Genomic DNA, 21143 nt, shown 5'->3' with positions numbered 1-21143 from the left:
AAAATTGGGATATCATAAAAAAGATAGCTTTCCTCTATAGGGCCACCTTATTAATAAAAAAGTTAACATCGTATCAGATCATTATGTAGTGTTCATTTGAAATTAGAAATATCATGAAAATTAAAGAAGAAAAAAATACATACACACATACATATATAATCTTCTTAACGGCCGCCTGAAGTACAGATCCCTAACTAAAAACCTATATATATATATATATATATATATATATATATATATATATATATATATATATATATATATATATATATATATATATATATATATATATATATATATATATATATATATACTATTCCGTTATACTAAACGTTATATTAATCTTACATTTTTTTTTTTTTTCAGTGCAGTGCAATGCAGAAACAATTGAAAGTCTTTTAAGGAGACTTTTATTTTAAAAAACAATACATCTCTTAAGATGACCAACTTCCTGTTAGCAACCAGGCCTTGTGTGGCAACGGTTCCTAGGCAGAATTTGTTGATGTGTTCGCAGTACACGCAGTTACACAACGTATCCGATTATTTATCATTTTCATTTAGCTAAAATCAAATAAAAAAACGACATTCTGCGACAGAGAACCGTTCTCAGATTATCTGCTCGACAATTAGCTACGTTAGTTGGAAAAAAGTATTTTTCAAAGCATCGCAAACTAGTGAGATTTTTTTTCTTTTTCTTAGGTTTGAAACCCACAAAGCCTTAAAGATGAGCGAACAGCTGAAATTTCTCGTTGAACAGCTAAACAGGGAGCCTTTTAAGAAAAACTTAAATCTCATAACATTCGACTCTCTGGAGCCGATGCAGTTGCTGCAGGCTTTAAATGATGTTCTGGCTGAAATCGATCCAAAGGTAAGTCAAAAATCGTCTTTATTATTAACTTACTGATGCACAATATCAATTAATTAACATAACAGTATATAACTGTATTCTTTGTGTCAGCATCTGTCATCTGCTTTTTATAATCTATATTATATTTGAGAGGCTGGTTATCTGTCAGTTTTATTTGTACTGCATATTGTAAGTGTGTTCCCACTAATAGGCTGTTTTTAACTCTTTATCTTGTCTCTTTATCTATCCATGCATCTTTTGTTTCAGCAAGCCATTGATATACGTGAGGAAATGCCTGAGCAGACAGCTAAGAGAATGTTTACTCTTCTGGGGATGCTGAAATACAAACCTCCTGGCGGAACGTCTGAAGCGTAAGACAGAATCAGTGCAAAATCTTATATGGTTGCCATATATATGGGAGCCAAGTTTGTTTTCGGCTATCCTAACAGAAAGATTAAATTGATTAAAAAGTTTTACTTTTGTACATTTAAGTGTTTCAGATATGTTTGAAATGTGTATTCGTCGACAGAAGCAGTTTTCGTCAGGGTTTGGTGATGGGCAGTAAGCCTGTGGTGCACCCCATCTTGCACTGGCTGTTACAGAGGATTCCTGAGCTGAAGAAGAGAGCGTACCTGGCCAGGTTCCTCGTCAAACTAGAGATTCCTGCTGAGTTTCTCCAAGATGATATAATTGCTGAGACCTACCACCAGGTATGACTACTGAACATATGGCTTAAAGTAATAGTTCACCCAAAAATGAAAACTGACACAACCTCAAGCAACTAAGAAATAACGAGTTTGTTGCTTCATCGGAACAGATTGGGATGAGAGTCCAAACAGCTGATAAAAACATCACAATAATCCACAACACAAATTCAGACTCAATTAACATCTTGTGTAGTGAAAAGCTTTTTAAACTATCATTCTCATGACACCCATTCACTGCAGTGGATCCATTGGTGTGCAAGTGAAACATTTCTCCAAATCTGTTCTGATGAAGAAACATCCTCGTCTACATCTTGGAAGGCCTGAGGGTTAGCCTTGTAAACATCAACAACAAAATGTTTTTAGATTCTATTCTATTCTATTCTATTCTATTCTATTCTATTCTATTCTATTCTATCTGTTTTGTTTCTTTAGCACACTAGACAAAGTTTATAAATAAACATTATTTTTGTAATTTATCAGAAATTAAATGATAAACATTTAATTTGTACATTCATTGCTGGCAAATAATTAAATTATGCAAATCAGTGTCCCAAATTTGTATGATAAGCTTGCAAAAAATTGTAAAAAGAGCTGATATAATATTTAGAGTTATTACTAAAATATTATGTATATTTTGTATTAATTATGGATTATTCTGTATAAATGATGATTGCTTACTTAAAAAAATATTTTGTCATTTGTTGAGAATGCTAAAGCCTCTTCTGTACCCTGTTTTTATACCGCCTTGTGATTCTGTTTGTATATTTTTGCATGATTTTCGATTGACAGATATTTCTTTTTTGTGCTTTATTCTGCTGTTTTTATAGTATGAGGAGCTGGTGGAGGGATTCAAGAACATCCACAAAGAGTGTGAACAGCTGAAGAGCTCAGGTTTCTCCACCGCTGAGATTCGACGGGTAAGAAAGCCAGTCTTGCCGAAGTCCCATCTGGTCATGTAGAGTTTCACATTATATACACAATAATAATGTGTCGCTGCAGGACATTGTAGCAATGGAGGAGGAGAAGGACCAACTCATAAAAAGGGTGGAGCGGCTTAAAAAGAGGGTAAGAAAGACAGAGTGCTACAGAATCTGCTAATGAAACTAAATCAAATTATGGAAACGCACCTGCAAATGCACACGTTTGCTGAGAAGTATCAAAGTAAATTGCGGAGGTCATTGTTTAAAAGGCTTAATTGGAAAAATGAACAGTTTTAAATCCACACAAAATAAAGGACCACCAATGCATTCTGAAATAAAAACAGAGGGTTTAGGTTTACTAAATTATTTAACAATTTATATATATATATATATATATATATATATATATATATATAATATATATAAATAAAATGAATGAATTTTTTAAATAAATGTTCATAGCCACAGAAGTTCTGAAGCTCAAATCGGAGCTGAAAATTCCATGTGTGCATATGATCATAACTCCTTGCAATCCCAAAAATACTATATATATTCAAAACCATGTTCTCGTCCACTAGGTGGAAGCGGTGTCAAACCACCAACGCATGCTGGAACTGGCCAGACAGCTAAGAGTGGAAAAAGAAAGAGAAGAATCTCTTGCTCATCAGAAACAGGAGCAAAAAAACCAGGTAGAGACAGTTTTAATATTTGCACGAATATATCAGTAAGTATGTTTATGTCTGAAGATTGGAGCTCCATGACCTCAATCAGTTATTGTCTACTGTACATTCTGATAGCTCAGGCTGTGTTTTGTCTCTGTTGTAGCTCTTCCAGGCAGAGCAGAGACTCCAGAGATGTCAGATCCAGCTCAAAGACTTGCAGCAAGCTGGTGCAGATGAAAAGCCAGAGAGTAAGTTGCTATACTTAAGGACTCCTGTCTCAGAATGACTCAGTGTTCAAGAGTAGGTCATGGGTTCGATTCCCAGTTTATATATACATAATGGTGATTTTGCTTTAGTGACTCACACCTGGTTTTGTGACCTTTTTGAACCTTTCACTCATATTTCAAGGATTTATTCACTGTACATTTATTTGTTACTTTGTAAATATATCTTGTGCTCTCACATTGTTTCAGAACTCCACAACAGTTTCTTTATAATGTTCACTGATTCTTATTACACTCTCACTGCAATAGACAAGTGTTGTGGCACATAGCGAGAACACTTTTTGTACTTTTATTTATAAAGGTAACATGCATGTGATCCTAAACCACAGGCCTCATGAAGAGACTCGAAGAGGACATCAAGTTCAACTCCTACATGGTGTCTGCGAAGCTGCCCAGAGAGCTGGAGAACATGAGAAAGGTGGTGCAGTATTTACAGAAGGTGGCGTCTGAGCCTGCTATGGGCCAAGCAGAACTGAGGGAGCTGGAGGACAAGGTCAGTCAGTGCGCATGGATTTGAATCTTAATGTTAAAGTCTGTCTGAACACAGAACGTTATAAAAACACGTAGACGTGATACTTCAGAAATCCTTCAGAAATATGCTGATCTGGTGCTCAAAAGCATTTATTATTATTATCAATGTTGAAAACCAATGTGGTGCTTAAAGAAAGTGTGGAATACAGTTTTTTCAGGGTTCTCTTATGTATAAGAACAGCGTTTATTTGGAATATAAATATTTTGTAACATTATAGATGTCTTATATTGTCAGTTTTGATCTATTTAATGAACCTTGCCTTTGAATGTAGTGTATATACAGTAATGAGATGTCTTTTGTTCAATAGATCAGAGAAACCAACACAGAAATCAACCAACTGATTGAGAAGAGGATGATGCGTAATGACCCAATGGATGATAAACTCTCTTTGTTCAGACAGCAGGTTAGCCATTATCTCTTTTCCCTCTTTCATCACCTACTTGAGGTAGGGTTTATTTTTGGTTGGGAGATTTCTGCCCAAACTTTATTCATGCAGGGTTGAGAAATATGTGATTTAGTGTTTGGTCCTTAAGCCTTTGAAACCCATCGTGCCCAGAATGGAAACACAGGGTATAAGTGACCATGTGGCCATCATACCTGTATGGAGAGATGATGCCCTTGTCCTGCGTGTCTTTGAACTTGAAAGAATGTTTGATGTTCTCTGATTTGCTAATACAACAATGTGCATTTGTTTCATATGTAGTTGCCAGATGTCCATTATCATAGCCTATTACACCGCTCTCTTGATTCTGATTGGTCAGTGGCGGCATTCTGATGTCAAATATTTTTGTATAATAACTAGACTGTATAATAGACCTTTGTCCCAGTCAACTGATCATAGAGTTGCGTTTTTTTTTTTTTCAAATAGGCAGACTTTTCTTACTTCATGTGTTTTTCAATAACATCCATTCATCACTTTTACATAGAAAAACAATGTAAAAGCAGTGCAGCATAATGCAAAACCATATTCTAAAACCACCACTAGTGAGAATTCTTCTATTTTGCATTACATTTGTTTATCAGCATAGTCTTGAGTCTGTCCGATTTTTTTCTTAAATGTGCTCCAGCACGATTTTTTATGTTCCAGAGGAAACAAAATATAAAAAACAAATTATATATATATATATATATATATATATATATATATATATATATATATAGTAAAAGCTAAACTTACTAAAACTAAACTCTAATATTCAAAATTAAATTAAGATAATGTGAGCGTCAAAAAACCACCAAATATTTATTAAAATACATTTAAAACACATCTTAAGACTATAAGTCACACTTTTTTTTTCATAGTTTGGCTAGTCCTGCGACTTATAGTCAGGTGCGACTTATCAAAATTAATTTGACATGAACCAAGAGAAATGAGCTAAAAGACATGAACCAAGAGAAAACATTACCGTCTCCAGCCGCCAGAGGGCGCTCTATGCTCCTCTATACTCCTGTAGTCTACACTGAGCAGCATAGAGCGCCCTCTCGCGGCTGGAGACGGTAATGTTTTCTCTTGGTTCTAAATAAATGTGACTTATAGTCCAGTACGACTTACATATGTTTTTTTCCTCATCACATATTTTTGGACTGATGCGACTTATACTCAGGTGCGACTTATAGTCCGAAAAAACGGTAATTAATTTGTGTGTTTAGGCTGCTATTATAGTCCGTAAGAAGGAGGCCAAGGTGGAGGAGCTGCAGGAGGCCCGTGAGGAGTTGGCGGCTGTGGAGAGAGAACTGAACATGAAGAGCAGTCAGGCACGAGAGCGGGGCGGAGTGGAGCTGATCCGTGGAGATGAGGTTCTGCAAACAAACACACACTATCCACAACACATAGAGACAGCTGCAAGTGCTTCAGGGTAGACACACAAACTAAAAATATTACAACATTTATTGTGTTACATTAATATACTTTTGCAGTGTATATGCCTTAATCACCAGAATTGGCTTGTTTCATGTGTAATAGAAAACCAAATTTGCAAGGCATAAAAACATATGGTATGTACACTTAAAGGACACAGTGGCAGCTGTGTATGTAAATGAGCAGTGTGTTCTCCTCTGTGTTATTTGTGCCCTTTATTTGTTAGGAAAATTCTGCCAGATGCACATTTGCACCATCAGGATCAAGCATTTTGTTTACTCCTTTCCATATCAACAGAAGAATGGCACCTAAATCTAAAGTTTTTGGCAAAAGAGAACACTACTGCCTATTTTCTCTTTTTTTTCTAGTCATGTAGAACCTATTTCAAACCATTTTTTTTCACGTTTCTACTGCATAGACGGGCATGTTTGATTAAAAGCCCATCTTGAGAGCAGTGAATTAGCCCTTTAAGCAGCACTGCTCCAATAGTGCAGGTGACAGTTATGTCATCTGGCTCGATCTTTCTCACACTGGCCCCAGTGCCAGAGCTGTCATGTTTTTTTCCCAGGATATTTCCAGGAGTAACTGTCAGTGATGAACAGGCATGTGTCTGTTTATGAGACCTGTGAACTATCCTGTCCTCACTTTTTGCTGCCTGTCTGCATTTTTTTTTAACAAGCAGACGTTCCACTCCCTGGCTGGCATGAGGGCAGAGATATTTGCAGGCCAAACAGATAGAGCATCTCCCTTGCTAAAATAGCCACCACATCCCTCCCCCAAATCTGGACTTCCTACGATTTTATCAGCCTCTCCATGATAACACTAACTTCTGTCCATGGCTCATCCAACCGTGAACAGCAGCAGCCAAGTGATGGATAGCTGAAACTATAGAGAGAGTATGTGTCTATACATGTGATAGGGATGTGCAAGTCTGAGCCACTGAAATAGGCAATAACCAAGTATGGTCAACTTGAAGCACAATGTAGAAGGAAACGGAAGGAAAGAATGGCTTTTGGAGCAGTGGGAGACCCAGCTATGTCTCAAATTCAATAATCACAGGTAGATAATGGCAAAAAAGAAAGAAAGAAAGAAAGAAAGAAAGAAAGAAAGAAAAAAAGAAAGAAAAAAAGAAACAGTTCCATGTTCCCGGGGTTAGGGTTATGATTTCTAAATGTTAATAAAAATAAGATTAATTGTTAACAAACATTTTTTTTTACTAGAAAGCAGTGCTTCTAAACTGGTTTGGCCTTGGGACCCACATTTTCCCATGGTCATCAAGCCCTGGCCCACTATTTGTTTATGTATATATATTTGTTTAAAAAACAAAACAAAAAAGCTAAGCAAATTTCTTTCACAATATTGTTGACACACACATACAAAGCCTAACGTCTCAAATCAAAAGATATATTCTTTATAAAAGTTAAGACTCTGCCACTCCCCCTTAAAATGGCTCATTCAAACACGCCCCCACATCTCTACATCACTATGTGGCAATATTTGCATAATGCCTCCCAAATGTTCACGCAAAGAAAGAAGGCGTGGTTTCAGTAACCACAGTTAGTGTTGAAGCAGCCATGTCAGGGAGATGCTATGTGTATCTACGCGATTATGGAAAGTGCCATTACATTTCCAACAAGTACTTGCAATATTTCGGCCTATCACAATGCACTGGGTCAGTTGACCAATCAGAGCAGATTGCGCTTTTCAGAGGGAGGGACTTTTCTAGAAAATGACGCGTTTGAGAGAGGTGGGGCATAGAGGACCTACAATAATGTACAGTATTTGAAAAATAATCATGAAAAATAATGAACATTAAAGCATGTCATCATATTCTTTTACACCAAATACTCAAAATAATGATCTTTAAAAAAGCATCATATATCCTCATTAAATAGCAGTTCCAAACTATTTTTTTTGTGGTAACAATTTATTTTAGGGTCTCTTAACTTGTTGCTTATAAGCATGAATATTACTAGAATTTTAGCCATTTATTAGTAGTACATGACCTTTTTCTACATCCCTAATCTTACCCAGAACCTAAACATACTTAACAACTACCTTACTAACTATTAATAAGCAGAAAATTAAGTCATAGTTAAAAGGGACTAAGTGTTCCCTATTCTAAAGTGTCACTGTTTTTGTATATACAATTAAGTTGGTATGAGCCACCACAGTCATTTAAATATATTCAAAATAACACAAAGTGAAAATAACATGGCATTTTTGGAAACATGAAAACTGCTTCTGAATAGAATAGAATGAATATCATACCTTTATGAAAATCCTTCAAAGCTAACACACAAAATACCAGGTAAGTGATTTATTTACTTTTTAAGTGATACTTTACTTTTAATTCACACGTTGCAACCTCGTCGTTTCCTTTGCGCTTTAGTGAAATGATATACAGCGTGCTCCACCGCATTTGCGTGTGCAATTGAAGAGTGTTTGCTACAATATATATAATATATCAAATAAAAGTCTCACATCAAAAAAACATTTAGAATATATTTTTTGTACTGTTTCTTTGACCCACCAGATGAGAATAAACGTATGAAAGCAAAGTTAGATTAGAGAATATAGTTTTGTTTGCATTTTAGTAAATAGAAAAATGATTAAATCCTGATCCACACTCCTTGTTGGCAGTAAAGCACCTTATGATGTATGCCAACTGCCAAAAAAATCCTGCGAACATACATAGATGGATCTGTAGGTCTGTCTTGTGTTTTTCCACACACACAACCTTGTGTTTCCCTTAAATGAATATTCCAAGTTCAATACAAATTCAACTCAGTCAGCAGCACATGTTGGTATGATTGCAATTACAAAAAAAATAATTTTCTACTAATCTTTTTTTCTTCAAAAAAGCAAAAATCCAATTGTGAGACACTTAAGACTCAGGTATACTTTTTGTCATGTCCTACTCCGTCTCACACACAGCTGCACACACAGGTCTTTCATAATGTTTTCTTTTTACAATTAGCATGGATGGAATCGGCTTGTTCTTTTAAAATGCTCAGAGTATCACTGTTGCCAGCTAGGATACAAAAACTGGCCTGCTTGGGAGACGGAGCAAAACGTGGACAAGAACTATACTTTTGGCTTTAAAGTACAATGCAATTGATTCAGGCCAGAGTTCAACAAAACGTGAACTTTGTAACATTCATGTTTGGTGAACTCTGACCTATGAATTTGAATTACATGAAGACGTGATCAGTAGAAGAACAATACATCACAGTGTGACAGACTTTAAAGATACAGATTTGCAGAAAGTTTAGTAGATTGTTTATTATAGGTTTTTTTTATATTTATGTTGAATTTATACTTTAAAAAAAGATGCCACAGAGTATGACATCATATAAAATGTTGCAGTATCTAAAAAAACTATGTAGTGTGTCCGCTGCTTAAAAACTCTAAAATGACTCAAATATCAACTGAATAATTAATATAAGACAAAAAGTGAAATTATTTTTGTTGTAATCAGCATTATGCAACAAATGCTGTCGGTTAAGCTTAACTTATATTGAACCTGCAATAAAGCATTTAAATGCTCACGTGTTTCAGTTGCTTGCGATGAGGGAACTGAGAACACAGCAAGGTATTATTGTTGCTCCCCTCCCAAACCACACCAACCTTGTCTGCCCTTGCTGTCCCAAAATACACAAAGCATAAACTCTCTCACACAATCTCTGCATGCCCCAAGTGACATACGGCACATTGTGTGATTTCTGAGTTTGCTCTCTGGTGCCTCTCAACATTTATAGCCATTGGCAGTAGACAGTAGAATAGCCTGAGCGAATGAGCTGCCAGATGAAGATGTTTTTTGTCACTCTGGCTGCATGCCTGCGGGCTCAGGTTTCTTTTGTTCAGATCCACTGAGAAGTCCCAGCGGCACACTGGTTTGCCCCTTCTTCACACCCACTCATTCCTCAAGAGCTGATTTCTCCTAGAGATTCTCACTTTACCGGAAACAGAGCCAAGGCCACAATGTTGCCCTGACTTTGCCTCATTGCATCCCCTAACCCCGCACATGTACGTGCAGCGCAGGTGGTGTTTGCATGTCATTACCATTTTCCCTTTTTGAGATGGTGGCTTTGCTTTGCTTGTAGTCATTAGTGAGACACAGTCACTCAACCAGGACTCATTGTGTGCTGGGATATGTGTATATCCCTTCTGAAATATCCTGTCACATTTTCTCATTGCACAGCAGATTATACTGAACAGAATTTCACTTTTCCTATTTTTTTTTTACTAATTATTATGCATATGGATTTGATGACCTAAAATTAAACTATGCTTAATTGTGAAACTACATGAGTGCTAATGTCTTTAAAAACTCATTTGTCACACCACAGGAGCATTTACAATTAACTAGTGAAGGCAAAAGGGAGATTAAAAACTGTGAAAACTTGCATGAAATGCAGAACAGTTAAATAGTTTTTTCTTGTCCATTTTCTCCTTATTTTCTTTTTTCTTATTGTTTTTTTTTTCGTTTTTGTCCTTTTAATTTTATTAATGATTTTTGTCATGGATTCTTTTTTCATGTCTTAATAAAAATTTCAATTTGTTGTTTTTTTTTTATCCTGTTTTTTAGTTTAAGCGTTATGTGGCCAAGATGCGTGGCAAGAGCAGCGCTTATAAGAAGAAACGTCAGGAGATCGCTGAGCTGAAGGTGGAGTACGGTGTTCTACAGAGGACTGAAGAGATCCTGAGAGAACGACACACAGCTGGACAACAGCAGCTGGTAAACACATATTTATTCGTCATTCTGTCGTTCTTTCCATCCGCAAGGTCTATAAACGTTCATACTCTGTGAGCTTTCAAAGAAGTGTTTTTTTTTTAAGATAAACTTCAAATTACCTCAAATTATCATCTGTATTTATTTAACTTCAATTTATTTTAATTCCACCTCCTTACATTCAAATCCAGATTGCAATTCTGCATCCTGTTTGGTAAATTAATTCAAATCGAATTCAAATTCAGGAACTGAAATTGAAAATAGCACCCTGCTTAAAGTCCACATTTGTTCAGCTTACATCACTGGTGTTTAATCTTGTGTCTATCAGCATATCATTTCAACATCTTATACGCACTGGTACATAATCTACCTTCCCTGTACCCGTCCCTGTCTATTCAAATTGCATTAACGCTAAAGTTACAGCACCTTCCTGGAAATGACTTCACACCTCTGAACCCTCCCTGTCTCGGACTCTATCAGCAAGCCCATTTGACGCAGAAAGGCTGAGCTTGGGCTATTTATGATCCCGGCATTTGCTCCCTGTCTGCGTCCCATGCTGTTGTTTTTTGAGTAGGGGAATTTTCGTCCTCCGTTTTGCGGTTGGTTCCACAAGCCTGGGCCAAAACTGTTTTCACTGTTGTTTCATATTTTAGAATATCAGAATATAATCATTACTTTCTAATCCAATAATCAGAATATTCATTAGAATATAATCTAAGACGGTACTTGTTTTTATCAGTACCGAGACCGTTACTACATTTTGATGAAATATATATAATGAAAAGATTTTATTTTGCAATGTTCTGATGTATCATGCACATTGACATTTATTAGGTAAATAGGGTCGATTTTGATTTCATTATAAGATTGTTTTGCGAGAAAGCTTGGCTAATGTGTTTCAGATCTTGTTTGTTCAGTGGGCTGAAATTATACAGCTCACAGTTCTAATGTTTTTCAGGAACATTGATTGTTTACGATATGCAAATAATCAAACTGAGAAACATTTCAGTTAGTAATCTAATTGACAAGGCGAATAAACAGTTGTTCTATTTATGCTTTGCTTGTGTTCTGGCGTTCAGCAATCTCTGGAGGCTCAGCAGGGGATCTCGGGCTACAGCGATACTCAGGAAGAGCTGGAGAGAGTCTCCGCTATCAAGAGCGAGCTGGACGAGATGAAGGGACGAACGCTGGACGACATGTCTGAAATGGTCAGCTGGGCCAGGCGGATTGGATAATGATGCACAGCTCTCAGCTTGAAATGTGTTGTTTCCTCCAAATGTTCTGCTCGGTGTTTCGGGAGACTGTCAGTATGCATATTACATTGGGGAATGTTAAAGCTATTTAGAGTTTTAATTATTATCTATACTATGAGATACACTACCGTTCAAAAGTTTGGGGTCAATAAGCATTAAATAATAATAATAATACTTTCATTAAGCAAGAATGTGTTCAGTTGACCAAAAGTGACAGTAAAGACTCTTGAAATAAATTCTGTTCTTTTGAAAGTCTGAAAAAATGTGTCACGGTTTCCATAAAATTAAAGAAGCACAACGGTTTTCAACATTAATAATAATTATAATAAGAAGAAGAAGAAGAATAAATTTTTTTTTACGGTTTTTTAGGTTAAAATTAGTATATTGGTCAGTTCTTCTTCAATATATATACAATTTTACATTATTTTTGATAGATAACATTGGTAATTTTAGTTTTAACATTTTGTTGATTCTCACTCGGGTCATCATCTGTCATGAAGATGTGTGTTTATTTCAGGTAAAGAAGCTGAATTCAGTGATAGCACAGAAGAAGTCTGCTCTGTCTCCTCTGATAAAGGACCTGAGAGCTCTGAGACAGGAACACGCAGTGAGTGACTGTTTAGCGTCAAGTGAAACACTGAAGATACAAAGCCATTTGTTTCTCTCCCACATACTGAGATTCACTATCAACTACAAAGAGCCAATCAGCATATCAGCCGTGTCAGAATTGCATTCTCTTTTGTTTTTGCTTGTTAAAACAGGAGCTTGCTCCAGAGTATGAGCAAAAGAAGGCTCAGTATGACACCTGTGCTGTAGGACTGGAGAGCAACAGGTCCAAGCTGGAACAGGTATGATGGGGCTCAACCAGGGCTGTGAAGCATTCATAATGTGATGACAGTTTCTTTCAATTTAAACCAAGATTGAACTGTATGTAAAAAAACTGTAGATGTAAATTCAAATATCTATAAATGAAATCTGATTTGAGCTGCAATTATTCTTCCTCTTAGTCCAGTTCAGATTTAAGTTCAACATTCCGTGGATGTTCAAATTCCAACTCATAAATTCAAAGATAGTCAACCTTGGTGTCAACTTGACTGTTTTAGCATCTGATGTAACAAAATTGAATATACATGAGCAGGCAATGATTTAATGTCCCGATGTTATACAGGAAGTGAGGGTACTTAGGGAAGAGACGGCACAGGAAGAAAGCCGATATCATCACATTAACTGCATGAGAGAGGTAAAATCCATCTTCCTCTCAGACATCAGAGATTTCTAGTCCTGTGGTTTTCTTTCACTCTCTCCTCCCCGGCTTCTCTTTCACAGATAATTGAGAGTCAAATACAGAGAGCGGCAGATCAGAGTAAGATCAATCAGTCAATGGACTTACAGGTGCGGAGGACAGCTCTCAGGTGAGAAACTGGAGATATATCTGCTATAGATAAATCCAAAAGCTCCAGTGAAAAGACAGGCGTGCACACAACACATGAATTCATGCTTCAGAACTGACAAACAAATGATCCCAGAGAGACTCTTTTGAGCTGGCAGCTCTCAGCACGCCCGCCTGCCTACTGCTCAGAACCGTTGTTGTTTTTCTTCATGTCTTTTGTTTCAGTTATGCTTCAAGTATCTATTCACCCATTTCTGATCCATGCAGCCTACACATTCGAAAACTTTAGCAGATTTTCTGCTGAACGTGGAGGCGGGCGATAGCCTTGTGGTTAAGGATTTAAGCTGTTAACACAAAGGTTGCAGGTTCAATCCTAAGTAGGAGTGACTCAGGAATGGGCAAATTGCTGTAATCATAAGTCATGAGTTATTTTACCATTGTCAGGTTAGATTTGTTTTCTTTCCAAGCATTAACATTAACAGAAATTAGCTATAGCTACAATATCTATAAATTCAACTTAAATTAAATAATAACATTTGTCTTTGCAGCCAATGAAAATAAATGTTGGGTTAGGGTTAGGTTAGGTTAGGGTTAGGGTTAGGGTTAGGTTAACCCTAACCCAGACTAATAATAAGTTGTTTTGCAAAGATAATCATTTAATTCCTGCTATAAATCAAATTTTCATGTACACATAAAATAAGGCTTTGAAAGACTTGAGAAATAGTGCACAAGGCATGTGGATTTTTTCTTAAAGGCAAGTATTATATTAAGAAATCACTGTATATCCTTCCCTTACAGAGAGAAATACATTGCAAACACAGCAGAGCAGGAGTCCTTGGGCAAGGTGAGGATCTGTCAAATCTCTGACTCTTAACTTAGTTCCATCAGGCCATTTACTGGTCATTATCTCATCTGTCAGGGTCAACTTGGAGTTAGGGTCAACTTGGGTGGGGGCCTGGCCTCTGTGATATTTCTGCCGAACTGTGCATGTGATCATGCTAGTGTTTGAACAAAGCTTGTGTAATCATTGCCCTGATGAACAACCAGTGGACCACCCTCTCAGCACTGGGGAATGAGGGACGACTGCATGCCAAACTCTTCCATAACTGCCCATCCTGCCCTTTAACTTGTTTATAACTGCTACTTTACAAGCTTTCTGAATCCTGAATTATTTCTGAATTATGCCAACATTGACTGCCGGCACATGGGTACATTAAATTTAATGTCTCAGCAAGAATTTGAGATTCGGATGAGGTATCGTGGGTAATTTTTTCAGTAGCCCCTCACTTCAGAAAACAAGATCCAGGGGGCGTGGTTGGATCCACATCTAGCGGGTGGAGATTGGTAGGTTTAGGGGTGGAGATGGGTGAGTTTAGGGATCAAGGGGTGGAGATGGGTAGGTTTAGGTACATTATATATACAGTAAGGTGGGAGGAGTTGGATCTGGATCCAGCCACGCCCCCTGGTACTTGCGTTCTGCAGTGAGGACCGTCCATTTTTTGTGCACCAGCCATGTTTTGAACATATGTAAATGATTGTTTTTATCTCCAATGGGAGTCGGAACATGTAGCACTAGGCAGGTTTTTAAAGCCGATGAATATTGTTGTCTCTGGGTTTGCAGGCTCTGCGTCAGCAGGTAAAGCAGGTGCGAGAGAACCAGGAGCCCAATATGAGACAGATGAAGATGTGGAAGGACCTGGAGACGCTGTTGGAGTGCAAGAAGCAGTGCTACCTCAAGGCTCAGAGTCAGGCACCTATTGGACACATCATCCAGGATGTTGGCAAGGATATGCTGGTTCTGTGATGCCCTCGTAAAAGTTGACTTTCTGGTTATTGATATATGAATTACATAAATCATTGCATACATTATTGTATATGTACAATTGTATATATATATTAATTTGTATGTTAAAGGAATAGTTCAAACATAAATTAAAATTTGCTGAAACATTACTCACCCAGGCCATCCAAGAAGTAAATGAGTTTGTTTCTTCATCTGAACAGATGCAGAGAAAATTTGCATAATATCTTATCTCATAACTTGCTCACAAACAGTCAATGGGTGTCGTCAGAATGAGCATCCAAACAGCTGATAAAAAACATCACAATAATCCAAAAAAGAAGTCCATAATAACACTTCCTTCAGTGAAAAAGCTCCCTACCTGTTGTCCTCTTACATCAAAATCCAGCAACATGTTTGTTTAAAACTGTTTCAGACCGTTTTAGCTTTGATCTGTGCATATTTCTCTCCAGACAACATTACTTTTTCACTGGAGCAAGCAGTATTATTGATTAGAGGACTAGTATTTTAGTCAGAGACAATGGATTGGCGTTAGAAACATCTTAATGCTGTATTTGTTTTAAACAAATGTGTTATTGTTTGTATTTGTTACAAACAGACATCTTTTCACTTCACAAGAAGCTAATTAATAAACTGGAGTCATGTGAATCATGTGGTTTTTATCTGCTGTTTGGGCTATTATTCTGATGGCACCCATTCACTGCAGATCCATTGCTGAGAGAAATTTCTCCAAATTTGTTCCAATGAAGAGACCAACTCATCTACGCCTTGGATGGCCTAAGGGTGAGTACATTTTCAGCAAATTTCAATTTTGGGTGAACTATTCCTTTAAAACTGTATATAAATGCTTTCTGAAGTGAAAAGAACTCCTATAATGAGGGTCGTCTGGATAAGAGGGTTCAAAACTCTGACACACTGACTTCCAACAAGTCCTTAGTCTCAGTTTTGACACATCTTCAAGAACAGAGCTCCAGTCTATGTGTCCAAAGATAATGCCCTACAAAGTGCTATACTTTGGATGCGTCCACGCTCCAGGTTATTTTGGGAAACAGCAGCCATGACCTTGGATAGAAGGGCTGTCCAATTTAGGAATTCAGTTGGATCTCCTTTTGTTGCTCTGTCAGGGTAGTGCTACAGTAGTACAGACTGACCTGTCCAATCATCTTGTGCCAGTAACTTATTTACCAAATGTTAATTTTGTTTTTCTGTTTTTTACACTGTAAGGACAAGTGAGAAGACTAGTTCATTAAAAATGTGTATCAGTAAAGTCACACACATTGTAAATTAAAGATTTATACAATTATGCAATTATTGTATCTATTTTTTTTGTACTTTCTAATGTAGAATATTCAGCAGTTCTGATCCACTACATTGACCCTGCAGCTACAGGTGATACTTTTTTTATAATATTCAGTAAAACTTTCTCTTTTTCTTTCTCTGTCTGGTGCATCCATCCATCCAGAATGTCATTGTTTGGATGAGAATCAGTATCACCACAGCATACCCATAAGCATATATAAATGGATCCTTTCTATAAAAATGGATATGCTAGAGATCCAGGGTGGTAATTCATTAATTTATCCATATATTATAATAATATGCATAGGTCACCCTGAGTAGGTGAAAGCACTGCATCCTGGCGTATGGATGCATATTCATGTGTCTGCAGTATAATGGACATCTGGCTGCTTAAATGATTTAATACTGAGTCAGTCTCATTCAAATTGGCCACATCATAATCACAATTAGATTTTCTTTGATCAACAATTAGAATAGAATAGATAATGTTTTATTACTTTTACATTGCAAAAGAGTGTATGTGATAAAAAATATTTTTTTAAAATTGGGTAGTTAAAAATTAAATATTTGTATCCACGCTGATTTCATTTTTTTAATGCAATTTTCTTCTTACAATTAAAAATTACTAAAATGCTTTAGTTTAACCTTTAATACATGTGAGTGAACATTAATCTTTTTTTTCAAGAAAACACGCACATGTTTTCTAAAAACCTGAACAAAAATGCAATAAAATGTGAACGTTTGTTTTATTTTTATTGACGCACCGTGCAAAAGGTCTAAATGGGTCCTTTCTATTTGGGGTAATTTCTTTCTAATGATTTTTAAGAACGATTCTTATTTCTTATGAAATAATAAAATATAGAAATGTGTGTGTGTGTGTGTGTGTGTGTATATATATATATAGAGAGAGAGAGAGAGAGAGAGAGTAAAATACTAAGGATATAAAAAAGAAACACACGTAAAGACAGCTTTCTATGAAAACAGATTACTTGTGAGTTCAAGCATCCACCTGCGTTGAAGAGGCGGTGAAAAGTGATACCTGCCGCTTTGAGTGGCAATCTGTTAAACCAATAAGCAAACGCCTCCTCAATCTACGTCAGTACTGCTGGAGCCAGAGACAATTGATTGGATGTCGATGGGCTCCCTGTACATTCGCTGTCCAATCATCGTCCTCCACATGCGGCAGAGAGGCAGTAGTGAGGCTCCTGCGATAAAACGAGAGTAAACGCCGCTTCCATCACCACTGAACGGGAGAGAAAGACGGTGAAAGGGGTTGACCTTCACATTTCCAGGCAGGCAGAGGCTTGGACGGGGGGTGAATGTGATGTACTAAGCAAGGATCTTTTCTTTTGGCTTTTCTTTTTCCACTGACTCCCAGTTCTTTGGGGAACACGAAAAGGACAGAATAACTCGTCTGTTTGGATAAAACTCTTGGAAGGTGCATTTGCCCGTCTCAACTTTCTACATATGTTCTAAATTGGATGTCAATGCATGTGTCACTCATTGGTATATTCGTATCTATTTTTCTGACCAAGGCAGATTTCTTGAGACGGATTCTATTCCCGTCTAACCATGGAGAATGCTCACGCCAGTAGTGTGGAAGAAGTTTATAGTTATTTCAGCGTCAACGAGAGCACGGGACTGACTTTAGACCAGGTGAAACGGCAGAAAGAGAAATGGGGTCCCAACGGTACGTCTGATACATTGTGTTCTTCACGGCCAGCGACGCGCCACAGACAATTTGAAGTTGACATGAAAATGTTACATTTGTTGCAGTCAGCCGGCTGGAGCGTTCGAAACAGCTGACTTCATCAAACACGTTTTTATGGCAAGCCGTTGATACATTGATTTTTATTTTATTATTATTAAAAAATCAAACTAGTATCGGTTTTTATGATACTAGTAGTTATTTAAAATACTAGTAAACAATTCAGTAGTGACTAGTATATTGTCCCCTTCTGTAGATAGGTACTAGTACATATTTTTAGTAACTTTCACCCTTGTCCTTAGAGTTTTCCTAAATTAATAGACACTAGTTATTAATTCCAATTGGTACTTTCAGCGTTTTTAAGTTTATTGGTATGATAGTTAATATTAGTCATCCTGGCTAGTCAATGACCAGTAAAGTAGTAATTGTAGCTAGTGAGATGCCAGTAACATCTGGGATTTGTGAGATACTACAATCTAATACGATCTTGAATATGTTTAGAAGCAACTAAAGGAATAGAAAAAAGTACTAGTACTACCTAATAAATCGTTACTAGTAAAACTAGAATAGGTTCCAGCAGCATCTAGTCTTCAGACTAGTAGGAACCACAGATTTCCATAGAAATCAATGGCAATTTTTTATTTATTTAAATAGTTACCAATTACAATGGAATAAACACTTGTCTTTACTGCCATAGTTATATGTAGCCAAGGATTCTGTACTAGTGAAACTGAAAAATATTAGTCTAAAATATTGTATTTTCTACAAGTGATTGGTAAGTGCTGATGTATGCTTCTTCGGAAAAGGTTAAAATAGCTTGCCATGCTCATTTTCATTGACTTTGACAAGGTGGAAAACAGACACACACAGGCCAGAAATAAGCTGAAAGAGATGTTTAATTCCCAACCATTTATTATGTCGCAGGACAATCAAAGCGAGCAAAGATGAGGCCGGTCTCCAGTCTTTCTCTTTCATCCTTTATACAGAACCATGCTTTTATGAAGATATGGATGAAAATAGTCCTGTCAGCACCCGGCTCCGAAACCTCTTGTAAATGTTTCACAGCATGTGCTCAAAGAGGGGCCAAATATTCACTCGTTTGGATTTAAACCAAATATTCCTTAACATTTTTCCTCTCAGAGTGGAAGGTGCTTATGACCGTTAATCTCTTCTGAAATATTACATTACATCTTGGGGGTAGTGTTCATCAATGTTGTTGTTTTTTTTTTTAATCTTTTTTATATTTTTCAATTTAATCTTTAATTAAATTGTAAAGTTTAATGTGTTATAATAAAGCCAAAGGTCTTAATGTAATTAACAATTATGTTTTAGTCCATGTCAAATCGATATCTGTTTTGGAATGTATTCAGGGTGTCTATTTGTAACTTTCTACTTTGTCTTTTTCATATCCTTCAATAAACCACACAGAGTTGCCAGCTGAGGAAGGTAAGATTACATTTTAAACAATAACGTGATGTTGTCATTGTACCTCTCACATGATTCTGATCAATTTAATTTTGTTGTTTGACAGGAAAATCTATATGGGACCTTGTCATCGAGCAGTTTGAAGATTTACTTGTACGGATTCTTCTACTGGCAGCTTGTATATCTTTCGTAAGTACATTTTGGTAACCTGTGCTGACTGATTTCTGCACTTTATTGTTATTGTGTAATATTATGGAGTGCAAATAGGTTCAGTACAGCCATTTCTCGGATGTGATTCAGCACCGATTCATGTCAGGTGTTGATTGCTTTACTAGAAACAAACCACAGTGATGCATGCACTGAAATAAACACCGACTGCTATCCAGCAGAGCTGTAAATGTGAAGATGTCTTGTTAGCTCCTGGAGTCATGCACGCCTTGTCTTGGGTTACTCGCAGATCAGAAAGGCTAAATGGCTGAGGTAGCGGAACTCTTTAGGAATGGTGACAACAGCATTCAGTGAGATTGAGTGTCTGTCACTAGCTGCCAAACATGATGTCTTACTAGTGCAGTACTGTTTTACAGCTGTGGTTTAAGCACTTCTTGATTTATTAGCCTGGACCGTTTACCACCGAGTGAAGACATGTGGCAGTTTGCTTGGAGACTTGAAAGTGTTGTGTAGTTAGCTTGTCAATCAAATTTATGTATGGTACCAGTGCTTAATATAGTGGTGGTGTAGCCTACTGGAAAGATTTGCCCTAGTAAGTAACAGGTTGTTGGTACAAATCGCAAATGGGTTAATATCCTGAATGAAAGATAGAAGATCTTAATTTAGATATATTTGTTAATTATGTATTCATTATTATTTGAAATGACTACTAGAAAATAATTAATTTACTGTAAAATAATTAAAAAATTAAGAGTTCATATTAAATAGAGTAACTGTTATATTCAGTATGTATGGATGGATGGATGGAAAAAAATGTTTTTGGGAAATTGTCCTCAGAGATTTTGGTTCATATTAACATGATAGCATCACACAGTTCCTGCAGATTTGTCGGCTGCTCATTCATTATATGAATCTCCCGTTCCACCACATCCCAAAGCTGCTCTATTGGATTGAGATCTGGTGAGGCCATTTGAGTAAAGTGAACTCATTGTCATGTTCAAGAAACCAGTCTGAGATGATTTGAGCTTTGTGACATGGTGCATTATCCTGCTGGAAGTAGCCATCAGAAGATGTGAGTATACTGTAGTCATAAAGGGATGGACATGGTCAGCAAAACAGTACTACGGTAGACTGTGGAATTTAAATGATGGGGCCCAATGTGTGCCAACAAAATATCCTCCACACCATAAAACCACCACCACTAGCCTGAACCGTTGAGAAAAGGCAGGATCGATCATGCTTTTTACACCAAATTCTGACCCTACCATCTAAATGTCGCAGAAATCGAGACTCATCAGACCAGGCAATGTTTTTCCAATCTTCTGTTGTCCAATTTTGGTGATCCTGTGTGAACTGTAGCCTCCGTTTCCTGTTCTTAGCTGACAGGAGCGGCACCCATAGGCGGAGCATGTGTAAGACTTAGCCTTGCCCTGGCCATGGGGACTTGGGGGAAAAATTCAACTTAATTGGACAAAAATGCCCCTGCACAAACAAATATAATCTGTCACGTCTTTGCTAACAAAGTGAATATGAATAGACGGTGTCGATTCCGGG

The 21143-nt window shown here is 36.9% G+C and overlaps 2 protein-coding genes across 3 annotated transcripts in view; both read left to right on the top strand.

Annotated features, from left to right (window-relative positions):
- The first annotated feature begins 461 nt into the window (after positions 1-461).
- On the top strand, positions 462-16297 carry LOC128018911 (intraflagellar transport protein 81 homolog). 2 transcript variants are annotated; one of them, XM_052604779.1, is made up of 18 exons: positions 462-868; positions 1115-1218; positions 1377-1557; positions 2382-2471; positions 2554-2619; positions 3053-3163; positions 3300-3384; positions 3750-3913; positions 4260-4355; positions 5603-5749; positions 10402-10551; positions 11625-11753; positions 12316-12405; positions 12560-12646; positions 12967-13038; positions 13125-13210; positions 13987-14032; positions 14810-16297. In XM_052604779.1, exons 1-18 carry the CDS (start codon positions 725-727, stop codon positions 14990-14992), a joined length of 2031 nt encoding a protein of 676 aa, XP_052460739.1. In that variant the 5' UTR covers positions 462-724; the 3' UTR covers positions 14993-16297. The 2 variants fall into 2 exon arrangements, 1 of the variants encoding a protein (XP_052460739.1); XR_008185017.1 differs by lacking the exons at positions 12560-12646; positions 12967-13038; positions 13125-13210; positions 13987-14032; positions 14810-16297 and having other exon boundaries at positions 11625-11848; positions 12316-12404.
- A 1230-nt stretch (positions 16298-17527) lies between these two features.
- LOC128018909 (sarcoplasmic/endoplasmic reticulum calcium ATPase 2) overlaps positions 17528-21143 on the top strand; it is a 29687-nt gene continuing 26071 nt past the window's right edge. Inside the window, exons 1-4 of the mRNA XM_052604776.1 lie at positions 17528-17726; positions 17824-17978; positions 19425-19442; positions 19528-19610. Coding sequence (XP_052460736.1) covers positions 17861-17978; positions 19425-19442; positions 19528-19610 — 219 coding nt within the window. The 5' untranslated portion in view covers positions 17528-17726; positions 17824-17860. The remainder of the gene's footprint in view (positions 17727-17823; positions 17979-19424; positions 19443-19527; positions 19611-21143) is intronic.

This window comes from Carassius gibelio, chromosome A8, assembly GCF_023724105.1.
Source record: "Carassius gibelio isolate Cgi1373 ecotype wild population from Czech Republic chromosome A8, carGib1.2-hapl.c, whole genome shotgun sequence".
Classification (NCBI taxonomy): Eukaryota; Metazoa; Chordata; class Actinopteri; order Cypriniformes; family Cyprinidae; genus Carassius; species Carassius gibelio.
This window is presented reverse-complemented; position numbering and strand designations above follow the sequence as displayed.

Coding starts and splice junctions, on each gene's coding strand:
- LOC128018911 (XM_052604779.1), top strand. CDS start 725: ATGAGCGAACAGCTGAAATTTCTCGTTGAACAGCTAAACAGGGAGCCT. Junction 2,472..2,553: donor CCACCGCTGAGATTCGACGG/GTAAGAAAGCCA, acceptor GTGTCGCTGCAG/GACATTGTAGCAATGGAGGA. Junction 3,914..4,259: donor TGAGGGAGCTGGAGGACAAG/GTCAGTCAGTGC, acceptor TTTGTTCAATAG/ATCAGAGAAACCAACACAGA.